We start from the raw sequence: 22,145 nt of genomic DNA, 5'->3' as shown, positions 1-22,145 counted from the left end.
GCGTATCAACGATTCACCGCCTCTTAGACGTAGGGTTGCTCGGGCATTCGTACCCAACCCATGTATTGAAAAAGGGCAGTCGATCTATAGGATCTAGATGCCGGGGGCTCTCCAGGCTAGGTACCCTAGTCGGGAGTATCCATCAGGTATATTACCGAACCGAACTAGTTCAGTACGATTCAGTTCGGTTCAGAAAAACTAAACCGAATTGCCTACTCGTAAGTAATGGTTGCATGTATTTTTTTTTATTTATAACAGAAAATGTAATACTTTTAAATTAAAATATAAAAGTATTACGAAGTGCATTTTTCTTCAAAAGCATTACACTTTCCATATAAATAATAAATATTGTATTCCTTATTAATATTACATATTTCAGTATAAATATTAAATTTGATATTGACCTGATCTGTTTCACGAGAATGCGTAAGACGGTTCACACAAATTTTTGTCAATTTATTTAATTAGATAATAACATGAATGCAATTAATCATTGGTTAGAGTCTACAGGTGAAGGCAAAGATTGTCTTTAAAAACGAGGTTATATTAAAACATTTGTCTGTCCTGAGCGTTGAAATTAGAGGTAAAATGGGCATGGTGGGACTCTTTTCACGACCATCATTGAAAACAGAGAGTAACCCTTTGTCGTACTCTTTGATGCTAGTATGTTCAATTATATATATCGGACCTTATGGAGTACTCTCTCTCTCTCCTTTTATATATATGTATCTATATATATATATATATATATAGGGTTGCACTCTCGTGCGAACTCTCGCCCAGGTAGGAAATGAGAACGCTCCACAGCCGTCCACGTGTTGAGATCAACGAATCAGATGCAATTTTAAAAAAAATGACGCGGTGGCATTTTCGTAAATAACTGGAACTTTGGTGCACCTAGTTTCACGTACAAGTGCACCTATTTTCGCACTTATTTTCATTTACAAGTGCAAGTAATTTACCTTATTAATATTCATGCACCTATTTTCGCAAATACTTTCACTTACAAATGCAAGTAATTTACCTTGTTAATATTCATGCACCTGGGTGCAACCTAGGTGCACCTAGTTATAACATAGGTTGCACCTAGTTATAACATTATGTGCACTTAGTATTAATGCTCACTGTACAATTCACTTGCACATGTAATACATTTTACTTGCATCTACAATACATTTTACTTGCACTTGTGCAAGTAATTTACTTTGTTAACATTCATGCACCTGGTTGCAACTTATGTGCACCTATTTATAGCATTAGATGCACCTAGTTATAACATTAGGTGCACTTAGTATTGATGTTCATTGTACAATTTACTTGCACTTGTAATACATTTTACTTGCACATGTGCACCTATTTTCACTTGCAGGTGCAAGTAATTTACCTTGTTAACATTTATGCACCTGGGTGCACCTATGTGCACCTAGTTATAACATGACGTGCACCTAGTTATAACGTTATGTGCAACTACATTCCGGACACGTGGCGCGATGTGATTCGTCCGCAGTTCTCTCATGGGCGGCCAGTACGCACCAGAACGCGATCCTCTATATATATATATATATATATATATATATATATATATATCGGACTTTAGAGAAAAATGAGAAATATGCCATCCAACTTTATACAAAAGTGTAATTAAATTTTTGGACTTTTAAAAGTAGAATTAAACACTCTAACATATTAAAATTAATAAATCTAATTTATCGCTTAGGTTATTAGTATGCAAGCTGTCATTGATTACCACAACCTTTTACCACTGTCGTTGATAATCACCTAAGAAAAAACAAACAACCGACAATTGGTCGCTGCTTGCCCTCTCAGGTGGAGGCTGGTTGCCTTCTTCAAAGGCAAACTGGCAACTATCGCGCGAAGTGTTGTTTGAGATATTGGAGTATTATCGAAACTTTAATGACATGCTATTGTAGGTCATTAATCGATTTGGGGTTTAAATGCACGAAAATATCATGTTCATAAGTTTAATGCACATTTCAAAAGTTCAGTGACCTAATTACATTTTCGTGTAAAGTGCTCATTAGATCTTATCCCAGCCCAATACTAGAGTTTCATTCTCTTGTGGGGTAACTCATTGTAGATACCGTGTGTGTGTGTGTGTGTGTGTTTGTGTGTGTCCTCTCACCAAATGGATTGTTGAGTCACCACGATTTACTCCTAGCAATCATGTCTAGTTGGGGTATAGAGACTCTTGAAACGAAGAATTTTACATTTATGGAGCAAGTGTTCATTAGATCAAACATAAAGAAAACATGACCCAAACCCAACTCAATTGAATGTTCAATTAATTAAAAATAAGTTTAAGTTTCACTTTGTTATCAGTCACATGATGCATTATTTGAATCTTACAAACTAATAAACCAATCCCAAATGCAGTTGTTGAGTTTGAATCTTACAAAAGAAGTAATTAATAGGATCTAATGTGGTTGAAAAAAAAACAAAAACAAAAACAAAAAAGGTTGTACTCCGGTTGGTTCCAACTGCCCACTGCACATGTGACGGTCTTAACTCTTAAACCGGACATTATTTACTGCCCTTTAATTTCCTTTCCTGCCTACTCCCAACCTTCTCGCAAGCCAACATTAAAATCTCCCCATGCATCTCTTCAAAATTTCTATAGCTATGTCGTACCACTACTACACATAATTCAACAACCTGTCCAACAATTCTATAATAATTATTGTACTAAAAACCGATCTCAAATAATCACGATCAAGTTTAACCAATTCAGACTACAAAGAGCTAGCTGTGTGTATAGTTTTTTAACATAATTAATTTTCGTTGTAGCAGCATCTCAGTAAAAAGTTGGATCCCTTTCTTAGAGGAATGACAAGTATTTATATATTACAATGCTTGCAACGTATGAAGAGTTGAATTATAAGTAATTATAACTTAAGAGATGATATTCAACTTTCAACTACCAATCTCCTATTACTATGTTCACGTTTAATGGTCACTTCTCCTAGGCGACCAAGTGTAGATACTTGACCGAATTAAAAGAGTGTCAGTAATAATTGAACTCATGACTTTATTTTAATATAAAAATTATCATACTCTATCCATTTAGTCATTTCTTTCAGATTAATTCTACATGTACTCTCATTTCCTACTCTGTTAGGAATATATCTATTAGATTTTGATGAACCAAAAACGCATTTAGGAAGAAAATTTAAACCCCTTATTTCTTTATTATTAGTCTCGTATTTTTTGCCTGAATTTTGAAGAATTATCAAGAAGACAAGAATAAATTGAATAGTTAAGATTGAGAAATAAATTTGAAGAGGTGAATTTGAAGCATTAGAGATTGAATAACTAAAGCAGCTAAAGTTGGAGAAGAATTTAAAATGAAGTTAAAGAGGTGAGATTGCAACAAGATGTGAGATTGAACAAATTAATTAAAGAGGTGAGATTGCAACAAGATGTGAGGTTGCACAAATTAATTAAAGATGTGAGATTGCAACAAGCAAGTGAAGTTGCAATAAATTAATAAAAGGCAAGAGAGATTGCAAGGAGCTAAAGTTGCATTAAATTAATAAAATGCATGAGAGATTGTACAATTAAATGAGCAGCTAAGGTTGTTGCATGCACAAAAATTAAGGAAATTGATGAAGTAGTTGTGTTCTCAAGCAGATTAAATTGGAAGGAGGTGAGGTTTGAAAACTAGTTTATTATGGAAAGAGCTAAGGATGAAGCTAAGGTTTATTATGGAAAGAGCTAAGGATGGAGCTCAGCCTTATTATGGAAAGAGCTAAGGATGGAGAGGCAATTCCAAATTTGAAAAGAGCTAAGGATTGGCGTGAATATACAATTGCCAAAATTAAAGAGCTAAAATTGCATGAATTTATTAAGGAGTTGAAGTTCACAAACAGGAGTTTTAAATAAAAAAAAATTACTCCTACTGGAAGACAAATTCTCGATCCATGCAACATTATAGGGAGAAAAAATCTATAAAGCTTTTATACATGCTAAAAAGGCTACAAGATTTGTTGACAAAATCTAAATTTTGAGATTGTGTTTTTTTCCAAGCAAAATCTCAAATAATTATATAAGGATGAAGATTTGAAGAAGCAAGGACGCAATTCAGATACGAAAGAATAACGAGAGCGATATACACACGAGAAAATGATATCAAATGAAAATAAAAGAGCATACAAAGATCTTCATCTAGAAAAGAGACTTAGCAGCACACTGATATATTCATTCAAAAGTCTCAAAGTTGGAAGAAAGAAAAATCATGTTTTTCAACAAGTGATTTCCCTACCAAGGGTAGATAGAGGATAGTAACACGAAGCTGTGAAATCCTGGTGTTAGTGTTGGAGGCACTGGTGTTGTGTGATTAGTGCTGGCTCTGTGATCTAGGCACTTCACTAATTCATTAATTGTATCTTGTACCGAGGTGGTGGATATAGTGAATTTCTCATGGAGATAAGAGTAGAGTAAAGTAGAAGGATTACATACATATTCGGACCATTATTTTTGAAGACATATTCGAACCATTATAATTGTTGTGTTCTTTAATGCTTTACTTTATTTATTTTTGCATGCACTGTTACACATGAATCACACTATACACAATCACTACACAAGTTTTTTAAATTACGTTGTGCACAAGACACTGATAATTCTATCAAGTGTTTTAAATTCTTTTCTAGCAAATTTCAAATTATTTATAAAAGTCTATTCACTCTCGTCTAGACTTTTATCCTATTCTTTCGAGACTAAACATGCATAATCTCATTTTCTACTGCATATGATTTGGCATGCTTTGATTGCTTATTAATATATATATAATAAGGGTCATGATTTTTATCCATTCTTTTTTTTTCCTCCAATAAAATTTAAACACAAGTGAAATTAAAAGTTGAGAGTAGGTTTATGAAGTCCAAGTAGTATTTTTCTTTCTTTTTGGGGCTGGTTGTTACTTCATAATGTAAGTGGTGTTATTATAAGTTGATATGGGTTGAACATAATTCAATTAAATTCCCAGTTAATTATCAAATCATGGCAAGTTAGATAACAGAAGGGATGGACCCCCTTATCCCCGACACAACACACAATAGAGTAGACGGCAACAATTGAGGAAGGAAATTAAAGCTCACTATGCATGTTAAGTCCAATTATTGTTGGAACTGACACATATATATTGACATTGTGGTAATGCATGCATGGTTATCATATCCTCTGATTTCAAGATATAGGATACTAATTAACGGCCAGCTTTTCCCAACATATTTAGTCTTTTATCCTCCATTGACAACTGGGCATGTGCCTTGCTTGCATGCTACAGCTTGTTCCATTACTCACGCTGTACTTAAAAATCTTCAGTGGTCCAAACAACGGTCAACATCAAGCAGAGTTGATAATAATAGTGATATTGTATATTTATTATTGAGTTATAAGTCGATCTCTTTTAGCTATTATTAAAAAAATAATAATTAGAACACCTAGTTAAAAATAAAATAATTCAATTAATAAGTCCCAATTGAAAAAAAAAATGAATAATTGAGTCTCTTTTTGGATCATTAGGAGGGGCCTGGGTACCGTCTCTCAAAGATTCTTCTTAGTCGAGGGATCCCCAACTTTTCATTCTCATTTCTCAATGCTTATGTAACAAATATCTTAGGGATGGAAAAATACGATCAGATGCATAGATCAAGAATGAACAATGAGCCCGATCAAGTTTTCGACTGTAATGAACCTAGAATAGTAGGCAGTAGTAAGGTTTTCAGAAGGGTCTGAAAGGAGGAAAGGCCCAAAAGTCTCATTTCATAGCAATTAATGCACCTTTTATAGCTAGGACAAGGCGACCATGCTAAATTATCAGCATGCCTTAGACGTGTTGGATGTCGGTTGGGTGGTTAGAGTAGTTGCGCCAAGTGTTTAATGAAGGTCGTACGAGTGATAGGAAATGACTGGAGGTGACATGCCTGATTTTTTTTTACTCAGATCAAGCAGGGACTTTGGGATAATCTGGTTAGAGACTTGCCGATCAACGGGCTTGACAAGTGTTCCTGGTCGCGTTTGGTTGGAAACATTCAGAGTTGCACAATTATACTAGAGGATAGCTCGATTTCAGATGGAGTCGGGAGGCAAGACCGAGAGGTAAAGTATTTATGTAGAGATACGCCTAGTTGTACAAGTATATATAATGCATATCACATGCAATTAATTTCATTGTGATTGAGAACCCGCTTCGTTGACCAGAGAACACAATTATAGGACGGTTCACATACAAAGAAACTCCCAAGTAAAAGATATGGTGAGATTTGAGCCGTTGATCTAATCTAGATCAACTACTCATAATGAAGGTAAATTAAAAATAAATAAATAAACTCTTCCTGACAACGGGCTACTAATGATGTCCTCCCACCAATTTGTTTGTTTTTTTTTCCTTATCTTCCTCTCTTGTTGTGAATTCAAACTTGTATTAACATTACATTTTTGAAAGGAAGATGCTAGATGTATTTCCAACGAGTATAAATTTTAGTTTACAGATTGTATTGGATAAAGTCATGAACTTAAAGCTTCGAAGTTATGAAGTTGAAGTGATGGACCTTAAGTTTCGAACTGATGTACCTTAATTTCGAAGTGATGCACCTTAAGTTTCAACCTCATGCACCTAAAGTTTTAACCTGTGATCGATGCACATTAAGTTTCAACCTGATGCACCTTAAGTTTCAACCTCGTGCACCTAAAGTTTCAACCTGTGATCGATGCACATTAAGTTTCAACCTGATGCACCTTAAGTTTTTGATGTGATCGATGCACAATAAGTTTCGACTTGATGCACCTTAAGTTTCAAACTGATGCCTCTTAATTTTCGAAGTGATACACATTAAGTTTCAAATTGATGTACCTTAAGTTTCAACCCGATGCACCTTAAGTTTCGAACTTATGCACACCTTAAGTTTCAACCCGATGCACCTTAAGTTTCGAACTTATGCACACCTTAAGTTTCGAACTTATGCACATCTTAAGTTTCGAACTTATGCACATCTTAAGTTTCAATTTTCAAACCTATGCACCTTAAGTTTCGAACTGATGCACCCTATGTTTCGAACTTATGCATTAAATTACCATAATGTTACCGCGTTTTAAAGAAAAATTTATCATTCTGGATTATTGATTTTGGTTAGATCAGTGATTGAGATTTCACCCCATTTTTATGAGCTCCTTCACATTTGCTCTCTATATATATATATATATATATATATGTATGTATGTATGTATATGTAAATATATAATTCAGCCTTTATTTTGACCTATTTATACAATAATTTGGACAAACTATTACCATTTAGTTTTCTTATCAAAACTAAATGAGAGAAATTTTAAAATCCATTCATTCTCGTCACCGACAACCTTCCTCTACACACTTTGTCAGTTTGTCCATATATGGACAAAACCTTATTTTTACTTTTAGATTAAAATGGTTGAACTTTTTTTAATTAAATAACCTAATTACATTTTTATTTAACCTTATCTCTTTATTATTTTATATATATTATACTCAACAACAATAAATAATTATCATTAATCGGACCAAGATCTTGAATACTCCAATCAACCACAAAACTTGTACTATATTTTAGGATAGGAATAAGATTTTTTTCTCCACATTATTGGTATGGCTCGCATAATTAGGCAGTGAAAAGGAGTGAGTGTGAAGCCAATGATTATCTAGTACAGCAGATATCTAACATCAGCTATCTCGTTTCTTTCTAGATTCTTTACTTTCTTTTAGTTAAATGTGATATAATATCCTCTATAATAGTTTTGTCACGTTTAATTCTAAATTTTTAAAATTGAAAGATCATAAGCGATTAACTTGAACTACATATAATAACAATTTAAAAGTTGAAGGGTCACAAATGGTCAATTTAAAAATTTAAGACTAAACATTACAAAATCACTATATTCAAAGGATCCCAAATAGTATTAACTCTTTTCTTAGATCGTATATTTCTTCAATTAGAACATCCCACATACTATTTGTATTAGGTAGGATCTTGAAGGATAACAAAATCATCTCTCGTGAATTTTACAATGGCTCTATTTGGCACGCCTGAAAAGTTAGCTGAAAGCTGAAAAAGCTAATAACTGATAAGTTAACTAATTGAACCTAAAGTGCTTGGTAAAATTAATTATTAAATTAGTTGATAAGTGTAAAAGAATAAACTAAGATATTAGAATTTTGATTAATGAAATGTTGATGGTGTCATTTTTATAAATTAATAAAGATAAAAAAGAAAAAAAACATAAACAGTCAAGAACTTATTTTAAAACGCTACTTGGAATAATGTTTCAAAATAAGTTATTATTTTAAACTCCCTATATTTTACATTATAACTTTTTTTTATTGAGTTTATAACTTATTTATAGCTTAAAATAAACTATAAGTTTTAAAATAAGTTCTATCAAACAAATAAAATAATTGTATTCTCGAGATTTGAATTCAAAATTATTACTTAAATTGAAAAAATTCACACCATCTCATCATTTACACTCTTATGAGTTTCTAAATTCTTTACTTCTCACTCTTCACTTATTGACACAAATTGCCTGGGACTGAACAAATTCTGGTGCCAAGAGATAAGAACGTAAGACCTAAGGTTGTGTTATTCAATGAGTATGCGTGTTTTTTGACAATTGCTCCCTGCTGAAACCCAATTGGGCCAGACATGTTTTCTTAATGAATATGCTGTACAGGTGGCTCAGTGACAAAATTATCTTCTTCTTCTTTTTTTTCTTCTTCTTCTTTCTTTTTTTTTTTCTTTTAAAAAAAAAAATCTTCGCAGAGGTGTTTAATAAAGCACTAATGCACCGACGATTGCAATGTTAAGTGTTCTTTGATTTAGTTTTGTTTTTAAAAAATAAAAAAAATTACGGAGTATAAAATTATCTTTAGTTCTTTACTTAGTGTTGATTTTATTAGGTTTGTCTAACATAAACTCAAAATACAATATGTAAAGGTGTTGAGACAAAGTGGGTGAACCCTTAAGAAATATAATCCCTTAATAGTGAACTATTGAGATAGTTTGACAGTCCAATAGCTAAATAAAAACAAGAGTCGGATCTAGAATTATGAACCATTGAGCCGTGACTGAAAGCCTAAGTTGGTCTACCAAGACATTGGGCTAATGAACGTCCACATACCAGAGTTATTGTTCAATTTCATAAATTGTTAGGCTTTTGTAGTTTTGTTCATTGGAATTTTGGGACCAAGGCGATACCAATCATTCATTTTACTCTATAAACTACAAAATTAATCTTATTAGAGAGAAAAATGTTTCAATTTATATAAACAACTAATTTTTCACACGTATTGCACGAATGTGATAATGTCCAATGATTATTTTTAAAGCAAATTGCCATTTTGGTCCACTGACTATAGGGGTCCTGTTAATTGCAATCCACGACTTTCAAAACTATTAATTCCGTACTTTAACTATTCAATTTTTATCAATTTTGGTCACTCCGGCCAAATTATTATGATCAAATGAGTCCACACCTTCCTATTAGTCCGTGTGGACAAATCTGAGTTATTGAATGCTTGAGATTAATGGCATAGATTTCGCTAAATGTGCACTCGCGAAATGTGCAAGTGAAGTGCACAGTTGTCATGCACAGTTGCACAGTTGGCAAAATCTAAGCAATTGATATCAAGTATTCAATGGCACAAATCTGTCTACACGGACTCATGGGAAGTGGTGGATTCACCTGAGGAATGACAAGTTCCCCTGCGGTAGTGCAGTTAACACACAAAGGACACACCTAATTAACCTTAAGCATTAAAATTGCGCACCTTAAGCACACAAAACATGCACCTTAAGCACACAAATAGGAGTGTGCGTCAGACGGGTTCGGTCGGTTTGGTTATATGATGTTGAAAATCATTCGATTTTTGGTTAATTTATTTAATACCCAAACCATTGTTAAATTTTTGAAAAGCCAATCGATTTTTCCAAGTTCGGGTGCGGTTGGTTATATCGATTTTCAAACTAATTTCAGAAATAAAAATAACATTGAAATAATCGATGAAAATAAATTACAAAACAACAGTTTACAGATTTAAAGTGTAAAATATAATGCTAAATTGCACTAAAATCATCAAACAACTTAATAACTGACAAAATAAATTAAATAACCAAGTAACAACTAACAAACTTACAAATTAGAAAATAATCAAATATACAAAATAAGTGACTCCAGTCACCAACAATCCAAGAGGGGCAACATGCCAACAACCAACAGATAAACCATAGATAGACAGATTACAAATGGTAACTAACAAAATACTTAATTACAATTTACGTAAGTGACTCCAGTCACCAAATTGTCCAAATATTGCACCAATAGACCAACTCCACCAAGTTACCAACACTCCAACAATCAACACTCAACAGACCAGTGACCTTTTAGTCTTTTACAGATTACAGATAGTAAGTAACAAACTATTCTTCTTCATCATCCTTCTAATGAAAATAAATATTGACCAAATGCAATAAGTTAGAACTCATAAATCACAATTCATATATTATGAATTACAATGTTTAAAAAGAATTTAAGATGGCTCAGAATGGTTTAGCTTTCATGTCAAGACAAGAAATGGGGACAAATTGCAACTTGAGTAGTTGAGTTATACCCACTACCCAGTGTAACATATCAATCCACAACTTTTTTTTTCAAACTATTAGTGGAAGCATCATCATAGCCAAAGAATAAAGGCAGGGAGATAATCATATGAATGAATGAATAATCATATATTGGGAGAGGCAGAGAGTGAGAGAAACAATATTACCATCACAACTTAGGACTTCTGAGCCCTAAATCAAACCTGTTACAGTGTCCCTGTGTATCAATTATCATGGCCGTGTTCTTGCCTCATAGTTCCAACTTCCAATTGGCACATATATTACTAAGGTTTTTATTATCTTTACTAAGAATACTTTGTTTTTATTATATATATATATATATATATATATATATATATATATATATATATATATATATATATTACATATAATATATATATATACATATATAATATTTATATATATACATATACATATATAATATATGTATATACATATATATGTATATATAGAGTTCTGTACAAATGAGTCCTGTGTTTTATATGAATCCATGTGCATAGAGTAGTGAGTTGGGAGGCATGAGTTAGAAATATACCTTAGTGAGGAAATGGTAGAGGATGACAACACTAGCTTTGACATTTTAAATTGGTGGAAGGTCAATAGTAGTAGGTTTCCTATCTTCTCCTAGTTGGCTAGGGATGTTCTTACTGTTCCCATTTCCACTGTAACCTCTGTATAAGCTTTTAGCACTAGTTGAAGAGTGTTGGATGCATTTAGGAGTTCTAACTCCTAGGATAGTGGAAGCACTTGTTTGTGCACAAGATTGGATGAGGTTGCTAAATAAACCCATCACAGTGGAAGAAAATCTGGATGAGGTGGAGAGATTAGAAAAAGGTAACTACTAACTAGTTAACTTCATTTTAATTACATAATTTTATAAATCTATTTGTTTAATCTATTTGTGTTTGTCTCATTGTCCGTTTGCATAATTGATGAGTGGTAGTGGAGCTACGAGTTGTGGAGTTGGTTTTTCACTTCTTCCAATTGTTGTAACTGGCTTACTTCTCTTAAGATGCAATTTATTCATTTGTTCAATTGATATAAATTGAAACAGGGAAGGTGTTGGACAGTTGCCAATTGGCAAAATGGTAAGTGGCTGGGCAACTATTATTAGTTGCTGTCATTCTACACTTTGCCAATTGGAAGTTGGAACTATGAGGCAAGAACACGGCCATGATAATTGATACACACTAATTTTGTATTACGAATAGGAAAGTAGGAAAAGAGATATTGTAATACGAATTGTAATAACATATTTTAATGTACAATTATAGTGCGAATAAGACTTTTATTACCATATTTTAGAATATTTACACAAACCTTAGTAGTATAGGATTGTTTTAAGCGGGGAGTTAAAATGGAAGATTTTTTTATTAATAATATAGATTTTTTTACTTTCCATTTATTATATAATTTACTTTTCCTAAATACTCAGCATTTTGTCATTGTAATGTAAACTATAGTAATAGAAATATAGAATATTCCGTTAACTATTTATTATTTTTAATTTATTAATTTCCGGAAAGAATGTTTTAGGTTCGAACCTCATCACAGTCAGAGTTACATAAATTTTAAACATATATTATGAATATGTTAGAGTGTGTGTGTGTGTGTATATATATATGTATGTATGTATGTATGTGTTTTTATTACATTAGTAATATATCAATTATCATGGCCGTATATATATCTATACTATTAATAAAAACAAAATTCTCAATTTTAACTTCTCGCCTAAAACAGTCCTATATTACTAAGGTTTATGTAATATTGTAAAATATGGTAATAAAATTCTTATTCGTACTTACTTCAAAAAAAAATTCTTATTCGTACTATAATTGTAAATTAAAATATGTTATTACAATTCATAATACAATATCTCTTTTCCTACTTTTCTATTTGATGGAGATATTAGAAACGGCCCAATAATAATAGAGACCCGGGGTCCGGAAGTGCATAACTCGAGTAGCCGAAGAGGAGTCCCAAACCCAGGGCCCGTTTCTGGGCCCATAATGATGGGCCTTGACTTGGTTTTACGGCCCACCGTATGGGCCTTGACTTAGTCACGTGGCCCACCACGAGTTTAGCCTAGGGAGTTGAGATTTCCTTTGTATAAATTAGCTATGTGCAGTTATCATAAGGACATGTTCAATTACATCACAAATCTCTTTGTAATCTTCTGACAGCATTATATTAATATTAATATAAGAGTGTCTCCGCGACATTTATTATCTTTTTTATCGAATCATCATTTGATAACATTCCTTTATCTATTGGATTTAATAATTCGGACCACCCCGGGTTAATTAAATCCATCATTGATGCTTTCATTGAGAGCTCGACATACAAGCTCGAGCGTGCTCCTTATTTTTCTAATCTTTCGTAACAATGGTTAGATCCAATTCTCACAATTCCTCGAGGAACCACCACCATTTCCACGATTGCCATTACCATATCCGCCATTGTAACTGCCTTCCTGTTGATCGTATCATTGAGATTATCTCGTGCATCTCAGAATCTTGTCTGTTTTGTGCAATTTTGTCACCAGGTTCTGAACCTGAGTTATCCAAAATTACACAGGTTTCAGAGTGATTTGTTGATCTATCTCACATCCCCACCCTCGAAATATGTCTTTTACGGGGAATTTCGTCACAACCATCAGATTTTTTTTCATTAATATTGTTGGCTTTATTCCCCTACAAACATATCTCGGTGATCCACCGCAGATGGCGACAGCTCAGGGATCCAGCACCACCGCGCGGCCTTTCGTGATCGCAGCGGACCACCTAGTAATCTGTGGGAAGCATCAGTTGGGTTCCGGCGGCCAATCAGGATCTTCTTCCCAAACAGCGTTAACAACATGCACCGCCATTCATTCGGAGGGCGTGGGGGTGACTGACTGACTGCCATCCTACCGCCGACACTCCACTACCCATAATATAGATCGCAGCTTCCGTAGGCTTTGAAGATTCTATTGAGCGAGCGGGGGGAGCCGTACCAGCCGAACCGTAGCAGGAATGTATTTTCGATCCCATAGCTCATTGCTTATGCATGCGATTACAACAAAGCCTGTCAGATTTGTATTAATTGCCTGTACATGCAATCACAACAAAGCCGGTCGGATTTGTAGTAATTAATTGCAGGATAAGGGGAATAATGCAGAGCTATCTAAATCAATAAATCAAAAAACAACATAGCCTTTTTGCACCAAAGAAAATTGAGAAAGATCGAAGGTGCGATGGTGCTGGAGGCCGTGGCGTTGAAACCATCGCATTCCCCCCGTGGATTTAATCGAAGATGTCGTCCATTCCCTCGCCTGCGAGGGATATGCCGATGCCATTAAATGTCATCGGGAATTTGTGGGTGCTATCTCTCACCTACGTTTACGGCAAGGTGGGAAAATGGAGTTGGGGTTCTCCATGAAGGCTCTGGTGTAATCGCCTAACTTCTCCGGCCGCCTCCTTCGGATCGTAGCTAACTCATTCGACGCATGCTCCAATTTTGATGGCTCCAAAATTCGCTTCAAGGAAAATGCGCTAGACATTATTAATTTCTACGTACCTAGAGCAGTGAATGGTTAACGCTGATAACGACCGTCACAATCAACAATGGCGAGGTCTACATCTCTCAATTCCATCATTGGTGAGTCTGGATGAAGCCGCAAGCCTGCCCGGAGATCTCAGTTTCTACACAATCATGAATTCCAGCAAAAGAAAAAAATTACAAAATATCTCATTTTCTACGTAATTCCCATCTATCATCGTGGAGTCTTTTCTTGAATCCACTATGATTCGAATTCGGGACGACTCGGTTGCCATCTCCATCACATTATCTGGAGTATACATCGAGCTGCCTGCATGCCTCCCCGTCATCTTCTCAAATCCATGAAGCGTGCGACATGGTCATATAAATGAGCATGCCAGATTGGAAAATCAATGTGATTGGAGCAGTGGTGCGTTTAAACAGAAGGAGAGCCTTGGGAAAGTGATTACAAATTCTCCTGGCATTTTCACAGCCTTGAAAACAGGATGTTGAGTTGCAGCAAAATCCCAGCAACTTCCTCAAATGCAAAAGCTGCATCACCAGGAACTTCATACTACATAGTCGGCGCCTTCACATGCCATAAATGCGAGGAATGGCCTCCAACATCAACAAAGACGATCTCTCCAAACCCTGCGATGTTTTCCTTCATTCCCTACTATCCCGCAACAGAGAGAGGAATGTGAGAAATTAACGCAATCGGTTCCGCGACCACTGCATTTCCTAGGCATTAAGCTCGGTTGACAGCTTCAATGACGAAAAAATCGCCACAAACGCCGAGTCTCCAGCACCGGAATTCTGACTTCTCAGATTATCAGTTTGGAGGAGATTCCCGTGCAGGCGTCGACAACACCCACCAGCGTCCGCATCTACCGCCAATTCATCGCTGTTCATGAAGCGGCGATAGAGGCCCCAGTATTTCTCACTGCAAAGGTGAGCAGTGAGTAGGTCGGGCAAGGATCGGAGGTCCGGGTCCGGAGCTGCATGCATGTCAATTAAGTACTAGTCCTCGATCCCGTACGTGCAGCTTCACAGCAAGCGCCATCATCTTATACAAAAGAGGGATTGGAATAGAATGGGAAGGAGGAAAGGAATTCACTCAGGTTTTGGTCCATTTGTAGATGTGATATATAAAGGTGGGCGTGCGAAGAACAGAAGCTAATATAAAAACCAGAAAGTATATTGGAGAGTCAGGAGTTGCTCTGTGATTCGAAGAAGTGCAGGTTGAGATAAATTGAAATTTGCAGGTGGTGGGTGGCATCATGCGTCACTGGCAAGGCACAAATCCTGAGCTACAACCAATATGGATATCATGTGCTGTTTACACATCTTATTTATATAGCAGGTAGTTTTCTACATTTTTTTATTATTATTGTTATAATAATAATAATAATAATAATAATAATAATAATAATAATAATCATGATTATTAGTATTATTGGTTCTCCCTAGTGGCGTTGTGAGGTCCGACCTCACCTAACTCTAGGTAGAGTAATCAATCTATGGTCACGGTCGTGCGCGCTGGCCTTGACCTTGGCATTCTTTAGTGGTGGTACGGAACCCGCCCCCGCTCACTACCTGACATAAAAGCTTATTGGCTTATTGCATAATTGGTGGTCCGACCCCGTGATTTTATTTTTCTTCATAAAAGAAGTAGCAAAATTTCGTTATGTACTTATTTTACTACTGTTCGCGGAGGAGAGGGGGTCGGGCTGACCTCTCAAAGGGCCTCCGTGGCTGACCTCCCGGGCGAAATTGCAAAGGACAAAATTACAAATTTCAAATTCGAAGGCCGACCTCATGGTCGACGTCTTAGCCCACCTCATTTAAGCGGCTAATTCCCTAAGGGTGATACGAGGTCCGACCTCGCCTATCGCCGAACGGGCGAGTCTTTTAAGTCTAAAAAAATATTTTTGACTTAAAACGACTAAACTCCCTAGGACAATACGAGGTCCGACCTCGACTATTGCCGAACGGAAGAGTCCCTAGACGCAAGGTCAAATGGCCTCGACTTAGGACGACTAAATTCCCTAGGGGCGGTACGAGGTCCGACCTCGCCTATCGCCGAACGGAAGAGTCTCTAGGTGTAAGACCGAATGGTCTCGACTTAGAACGACTGACACCCTAAGGAGGGTACATGGTTGGACACCTTGCCTACCATCAAACGGGTGCGCTAAGGGCTGAGGGTTGAGGTACCTTGGTCTAACGCCAACGCGAAAAAGCAAATGATAAGAAAAAAGCAAAAGAGAGAAAATACAAGCACAAAACAAAACAAAAAATAAAAAACAAAAAAATATATGCAACATTATGCGAGCAAAAATGTAAGCAACCCCGCGTTGCCTAGACGAAGAGGACTTAGATCGCAAGGCTGGTGGTGCAGGCTTAAAAGGTCTTTGAGCAAACAAAGTACTTCCGTTCAAGTTAACCGGAAGCATTCATCCAAGCATAGAGCCCTGACGACTTCTCGCAGCTCAGAGAATGGGGGACTGATGATGGAGATATTAGAAACGGCCCAATAATAATAGAGACCCGGGGTCCGGAAGTGCATAACTCGAGTAGCCGAAGAGGAGTCCCAAACCTAAGGCCCGTTTCTGGGCCCATAATGATGGGCCTTGACTTGGTCTTACGGCCCACCGTATGGGCCTTGACTTAGTCACGTGGCCCACCACGAGTTTAGCATAGGGAGTTGAGATTTCCTTTGTATAAATTAGCTATGTGCAGTTATCATAAGGACATGTTCAATTACATCACAAATCTCTTTGTAATCTTATGACAGCATTATATTAATATTAATATAAGAGTGTCTCCGCGACATTTATTATCTTTTTATCGAATCATCATTTGATAACATTCCTTTATCTATTGGATTTAATAATTCGGACCACCCCGGGTTAATTAAATCAATCACTATTCGTAATATAATTTTAGATTACAATGACTAATCGTAAACTAACTGTACATATAGTTCCCTATAACGCTATTAATAAAAACAAAATCCTCAATTTTAACTTCTCGCCGAAAACAGTCCTATACTATTAACGTTTGCGTAATATTGTAAAATATGGTAATACAATTCATATTCGTACTATAATTGTACATTAAAATATGTTATTACAATTCCGAATACAATATCTCTTCTCCTACTTTCCTATTCATAATACAATTTTAGATTAAAATTACTAACCGTAATATAACTGTACATATAATTCCCTTCAATGTAATCTATACTAGCTATTTATAATAACAAAGTCATCAATTTTAACTTCCCACTGAAAAAAATCTTATACTATTAAGGTTTGCGTAATATTGTAAAATATGGCAATACAATTCATATTCGTACTACAATTGTACATTAAAATATGTTATTACAATTCGTAATACAATATCTATTTTCCTACTTTCCTATTCGTAATACAATTTTAGATTAAAATTACTAATCGTAATATAATTGTAGATATAGTTCCCTACAACGTAATCTATACTATCAATAAAAACAAAATCTTCCAAAACAATTCTATACTATTAAAGTTTGCGCAATATAGTAAAATATGGTAATACAATTCCTATTCGTACTACAGTTGTATGTTAAAATATGTTAATACAATTTCTAATGCAATATATTCTTTCATACTTTCCTATTCGTAAGAGCATCTATATCAGCAGTGTTTTCTCAGTTATTAGAACAGTATCACAGTTTTTATCTAATGGGAGCCCAAGTTTATACGACAGTTTTCTCTCCCGTAAAACAATTTTTTTTTGGGTCTTGCTTGACAGTTTATATTTGAAAAGCAGACACGCATCTTCATTTGTTTTTGTTCTTTATTTCCCTTTTCGTTTCTGCTCTGCCTCCTTTTTTCATTTTTTTTTTGTTTTTTTATTGTTTTGTTACCTTTGTTTCAATTTTGTTATAAAATGCCATTTTCTTTTGAATGATTTAATTATAATTAAAATTTAAAATATTAAAATAAAAAGAGTAATAACGAAAATTAATTTAAATGTTTGTAATTATCATTTTAATTGAATATAGGTATGTTTATTTTAATTAATTTTTATAATCATAAATTTATAATTTAAATTAATAAAAAAATAATTAAAATATATGATAGAAAATGGTGGGTCTACAAAAAACTGAGAAAAAACTTCAAATTAATGTGGAGAGTGGTTTTTGAGATAGTGGATGATGAGTTGGATGTTGGGGCCCACAAAAAATTGGGAAAAAACTCTAACTGATATTGATGCTTTAATACAATTTTAGATTAAAATTAGTAATCTTAATATAACTGTACATATACTTTCTTGCAATGTAATCTATACTATTAATAAAAACAAAATCCTCTATTTTAACTTTCCTCCCATATTGTAAAAAATATGGTAATACAATTCCTATTTGTACTACAATTGTAAATTAGAATATGTTAATACAATTTCTAATACAATATATTATTTCCTACTTTACTATTTGTAATATAATTTTAGATTAAAATTTCTAATCGTAATATACCGTACATATACTAAAAACAAAATTCTCAATTTTAACTTTCCACCCAAAACAATATAAACTATTAATTTCAATAAATAATTGGATCAAAATTTTTAGTTCCCATAAAAAATGGGTTTTTATTCAATTAAAAAAATAAATAAATAAAAAACAGCGCAGGCGCGCAGCGTTGGTGGCGAATTTACTATGAGGTCCTCGTATATGAACTGGTATCCAGTCAACAAAGTTACGTAATTAAGGGCAATACGCGACTGTTAATTGGTATATAAAATAATAAAAATATAAATATAGGTTTTTGGTTCCCCGTTCCGAAGGTCGGGAAGAGGAGAGAATCATATCATAGCATTAGGGTCTGAGGGCAACGCAACCATGGGCGGCGGAAACGGTCAGAAATCTAAGATGGCTCGCGAGAAGAATCTGGAGAAGATGAAAGCAGCCGGGAAAGGTGATTGATTGTTTTCTGCTGAATCACAATAATTAATTTTCCAGTTTCACCCCCCTCACCCTCAATTATACGTATCTGCCTTCCACAATTCAACGGTGACGAGTTTTTTTTTTGATTCTGTGTATTTTTATTCCTAACAAAAAATCCCGTTTTGCGCGTTTATGGTTGAAGTTAATTTTCGCTTAAAGTTGTTTACTTACTAACTAACCCAATTTTGTGCAGGAAGTCAGCTGGAAACCAACAAGAAGGCCATGAATATCCAGGTACTCTTTTGCTCCAAAACTTATTATTGGATTAATTGTTGTATGTTTTACTTTTACACTATATGATCTTAGATGGAAGGGGGTTTCTGATTCAGGTTTGGTTTTCAATTTTTTATGAGTTACAAATGTCTGAATCCCTAGAGTAAAAAATATGTATAGTATTAAAGGAAATGCATCAAGGATAGCTTTGAGTTAAATTACTATAATTTACTTTGCTAGCTTGTGCATAGAGACATACATACATATTACCAAAGGAAAATGTTCAGATTCTATGAAACTCATTCTACTCCATGGTTTAAGTTGTTTAACTTATAAGATCCTTACCAGTTACCTTACCACCTTGAACTTTGGACAAATCCTCTACTGTTAAGGTGTTTAACTTATAAGATTCTTACCACCCTTCAATCTTGCGCCAATATCCGAATATGTGACTTGTTTTAGTCTGCCCTGGATGGGGAGTGGCCTCTTGTTTCATACATCCTGTTCTGTAGCAGAGCAGCCTGTGCTTCTTGCATGTTGAGTGACGAGGAAAACTTGCAGCCACTACTCGAGGGTACGCATTGGGTAAATGTTGACTTGCTCAAACCAAGAAGACCAATAGACCGCTCTTGCGGGATGCTTCTTGGATTTCCTTTTACATAACTTTGGCTTATGATGGTGTATGGTAGTATCTTCATTGCCATTGCTAATCTCATCATAATGCTATCTTTCGTTGCAAAGTTAACAATGACATTTGGTAGATGAACATTTAAAGAATAGTTAAATGCATTGTCTACTTTGATCAAAGATATCTTCTGGTACTTGAGAGTTGAGACTAATCAATGTCATTCTGTCTTGCTGCCTTTTTTATCATGAAAGTGGGCCAGAAATGTGGATTTTACAAGTGAATTTTTCCTTATGAATGTTAGGCTTCAATTATATTCATTTCAAAGGGAATGGAATTCCTGATAATCTACTTCTTTTACTCTGGATCTAGTCTGTCTTACAGAAGACACCCGTTTTTTGGGCTTAAATCTTTGGTGAATCCCGTTTGTTGTGAATTGTTTATCTTGAAAGTGGACACGCAAATTTGGATGTTATGCTAATCAATCTCTTTACTTGGATGGTGGCAGTGCAAAGTGTGTATGCAGACATTTATGTGCACAACATCAGAGGTGAAGTGCAGGGAACATGCTGAAGCAAAACACCCCAAGTCTGATGTTTATGCTTGTTTTCCTCATCTCAAAAAGTGAAATATTTCTGTTGTTATAAACTATTAAAGATATGGTAATATCTGTCACCTGTTTCAACTATGACAGTAAGGAAGTTATTGAATGTGCATTGCCTGGTTGTTTATGAGACTCCCAAGTTGTTTAAATGACAAATATATATACATATTTTCATCCAGATGTCTTATTTCATATTCCATTTTTGTATTGTTTTTTTTTTGGGGGTACAGGAACATAAGTTCCACAGAAATTGCAGAACTCCCATATATATACATATTTTCATTTCATATTCCATTTTTGTATTGTTTTTTTTTGGGGGGGTACAGGAACATAAGTTCCACAGAAATGACAGAACTCCCATTTTTAAAATAAAACAAAACTGTTTTGATATGGTATCATAATAGTCTAGGTCACTGTACATCTTTGGGAATTGATATCAATGGCAAAAAAACACAAGATCTATGTGTTTTGGCAATGTGCCTACATCATGGGAGATGTACAAAACTTCACTATGCTCTTGTAGCTCCGTTCTGCCCAACACCTATCAATACTTGTCATCTTTCAGGACATATATACACAACTCAAATTTGCACCCCGTTGTGCGAAAATTATCAGTATGGCTCTCTCCTTCAGAGTTCAGACCATGAATATGGCTGCTTTCTGCCATTTTCAGCAGCCCTCACTAGCAAGAAATATGGGTGATCCTAAAACACATTGCAGTTATGTGAGAGACTGAGGTTAAATAGTTTGAGGGTTAAAGAAACAAAGTGATGCTGTTAGCAACTATCTATGCATATAAGCAAGCAGGATTACCATTGCTTCTCTTGCTGTGAGCCTATCCTGATGATCATATCGAAGAAGTTTGTCGAGAAAATCAATGGCCTGCAAGTGCACCTCAATGTCGTCGGAATAGGTCCAAAGTAAAATGCTATTAATCTCGGTGAAAACATTACCTCAGGCGATACTAGGTGTTGATTATCTGCATTTATAAATTTGGACCAGGGCATTCTGCTGTGCCTGAGAATATACAAATGAAAAAAGCCATGGTTCTGAAGAAGCCAGCTTTTGGCATTCAACATGTTACAAGGACAAAAACATACCTCCCAACCATAGCCACAAGCTGAGGATCAAGCTCTAAATGATATTTCTGCAAATATGCATTCAACTCGTCTGTCCCAAGAACCTTAAAACAAGGTATTCAGTCCATCAGATACCAAATAAAATTAGCAGCCACCAAACTAACCATGTCTCTTCCTTTAACTTGATCAGTTTCACTAACCGCGATAATGAATGTCCATCAATCACCGACATTTTGACTATTGAACATAGATTAGTTACTAACCCAAACTTCTAAGATTCAAGATACCTTGGCAATTTTGACAAGCTGGTCTTGGTTATCCCGTCCTTTAAAGAAAGGTTCCTTGCGGAAGATCTTCATAAAGAAGAGAAAAAAAAAATCAATGAGAAGGAATAATACAAAAAAAAAAAAAAAAAAAAAAAAAAAAAAAAAAAAAAAAA

At 34.9% G+C, this 22,145-nt stretch overlaps 2 protein-coding genes across 2 annotated transcripts in view; one reads left to right on the top strand and one right to left on the bottom strand.

The window, feature by feature from the left end:
- Nucleotides 1–18,995: 18,995 nt before the first annotated feature.
- LOC116013593 (uncharacterized protein At2g23090) lies at nt 18,996–20,805 on the top strand. The gene is made up of 3 exons (XM_031253439.1): nt 18,996–19,156; nt 19,379–19,419; nt 20,532–20,805. The coding sequence occupies exons 1-3, from the start codon at nt 19,081–19,083 to the stop codon at nt 20,649–20,651; spliced, it is 237 nt and encodes a 78-aa protein (XP_031109299.1). The 5' UTR covers nt 18,996–19,080; the 3' UTR covers nt 20,652–20,805.
- Nucleotides 20,806–20,973: 168 nt separating this feature from the next.
- Nucleotides 20,974–22,145, bottom strand: part of LOC116013591 (casein kinase II subunit alpha-2-like) — a 7,443-nt gene continuing 6,271 nt past the window's right edge. Inside the window, exons 7-11 of the mRNA XM_031253436.1 lie at nt 21,994–22,059; nt 21,728–21,810; nt 21,581–21,644; nt 21,441–21,509; nt 20,974–21,331 (exon numbers count right to left, since the gene is read on the bottom strand). Coding sequence (XP_031109296.1) covers nt 21,257–21,331; nt 21,441–21,509; nt 21,581–21,644; nt 21,728–21,810; nt 21,994–22,059 — 357 coding nt within the window. The 3' untranslated portion in view covers nt 20,974–21,256. The remainder of the gene's footprint in view (nt 21,332–21,440; nt 21,510–21,580; nt 21,645–21,727; nt 21,811–21,993; nt 22,060–22,145) is intronic.

The sequence above is a fragment of the Ipomoea triloba genome, chromosome 3 (genome assembly GCF_003576645.1).
Source record: "Ipomoea triloba cultivar NCNSP0323 chromosome 3, ASM357664v1".
Classification (NCBI taxonomy): Eukaryota; Viridiplantae; Streptophyta; class Magnoliopsida; order Solanales; family Convolvulaceae; genus Ipomoea; species Ipomoea triloba.
The sequence above is the reverse complement of the archived record's forward strand: the minus strand, read 5'-3'. Positions and strand labels throughout refer to the sequence as shown.

Coding starts and splice junctions, on each gene's coding strand:
- LOC116013593 (XM_031253439.1), top strand. CDS start 19,081: ATGGGCGGCGGAAACGGTCAGAAATCTAAGATGGCTCGCGAGAAGAAT. Junction 19,157..19,378: donor GATGAAAGCAGCCGGGAAAG/GTGATTGATTGT, acceptor AATTTTGTGCAG/GAAGTCAGCTGGAAACCAAC. Junction 19,420..20,531: donor AGAAGGCCATGAATATCCAG/GTACTCTTTTGC, acceptor GGATGGTGGCAG/TGCAAAGTGTGTATGCAGAC.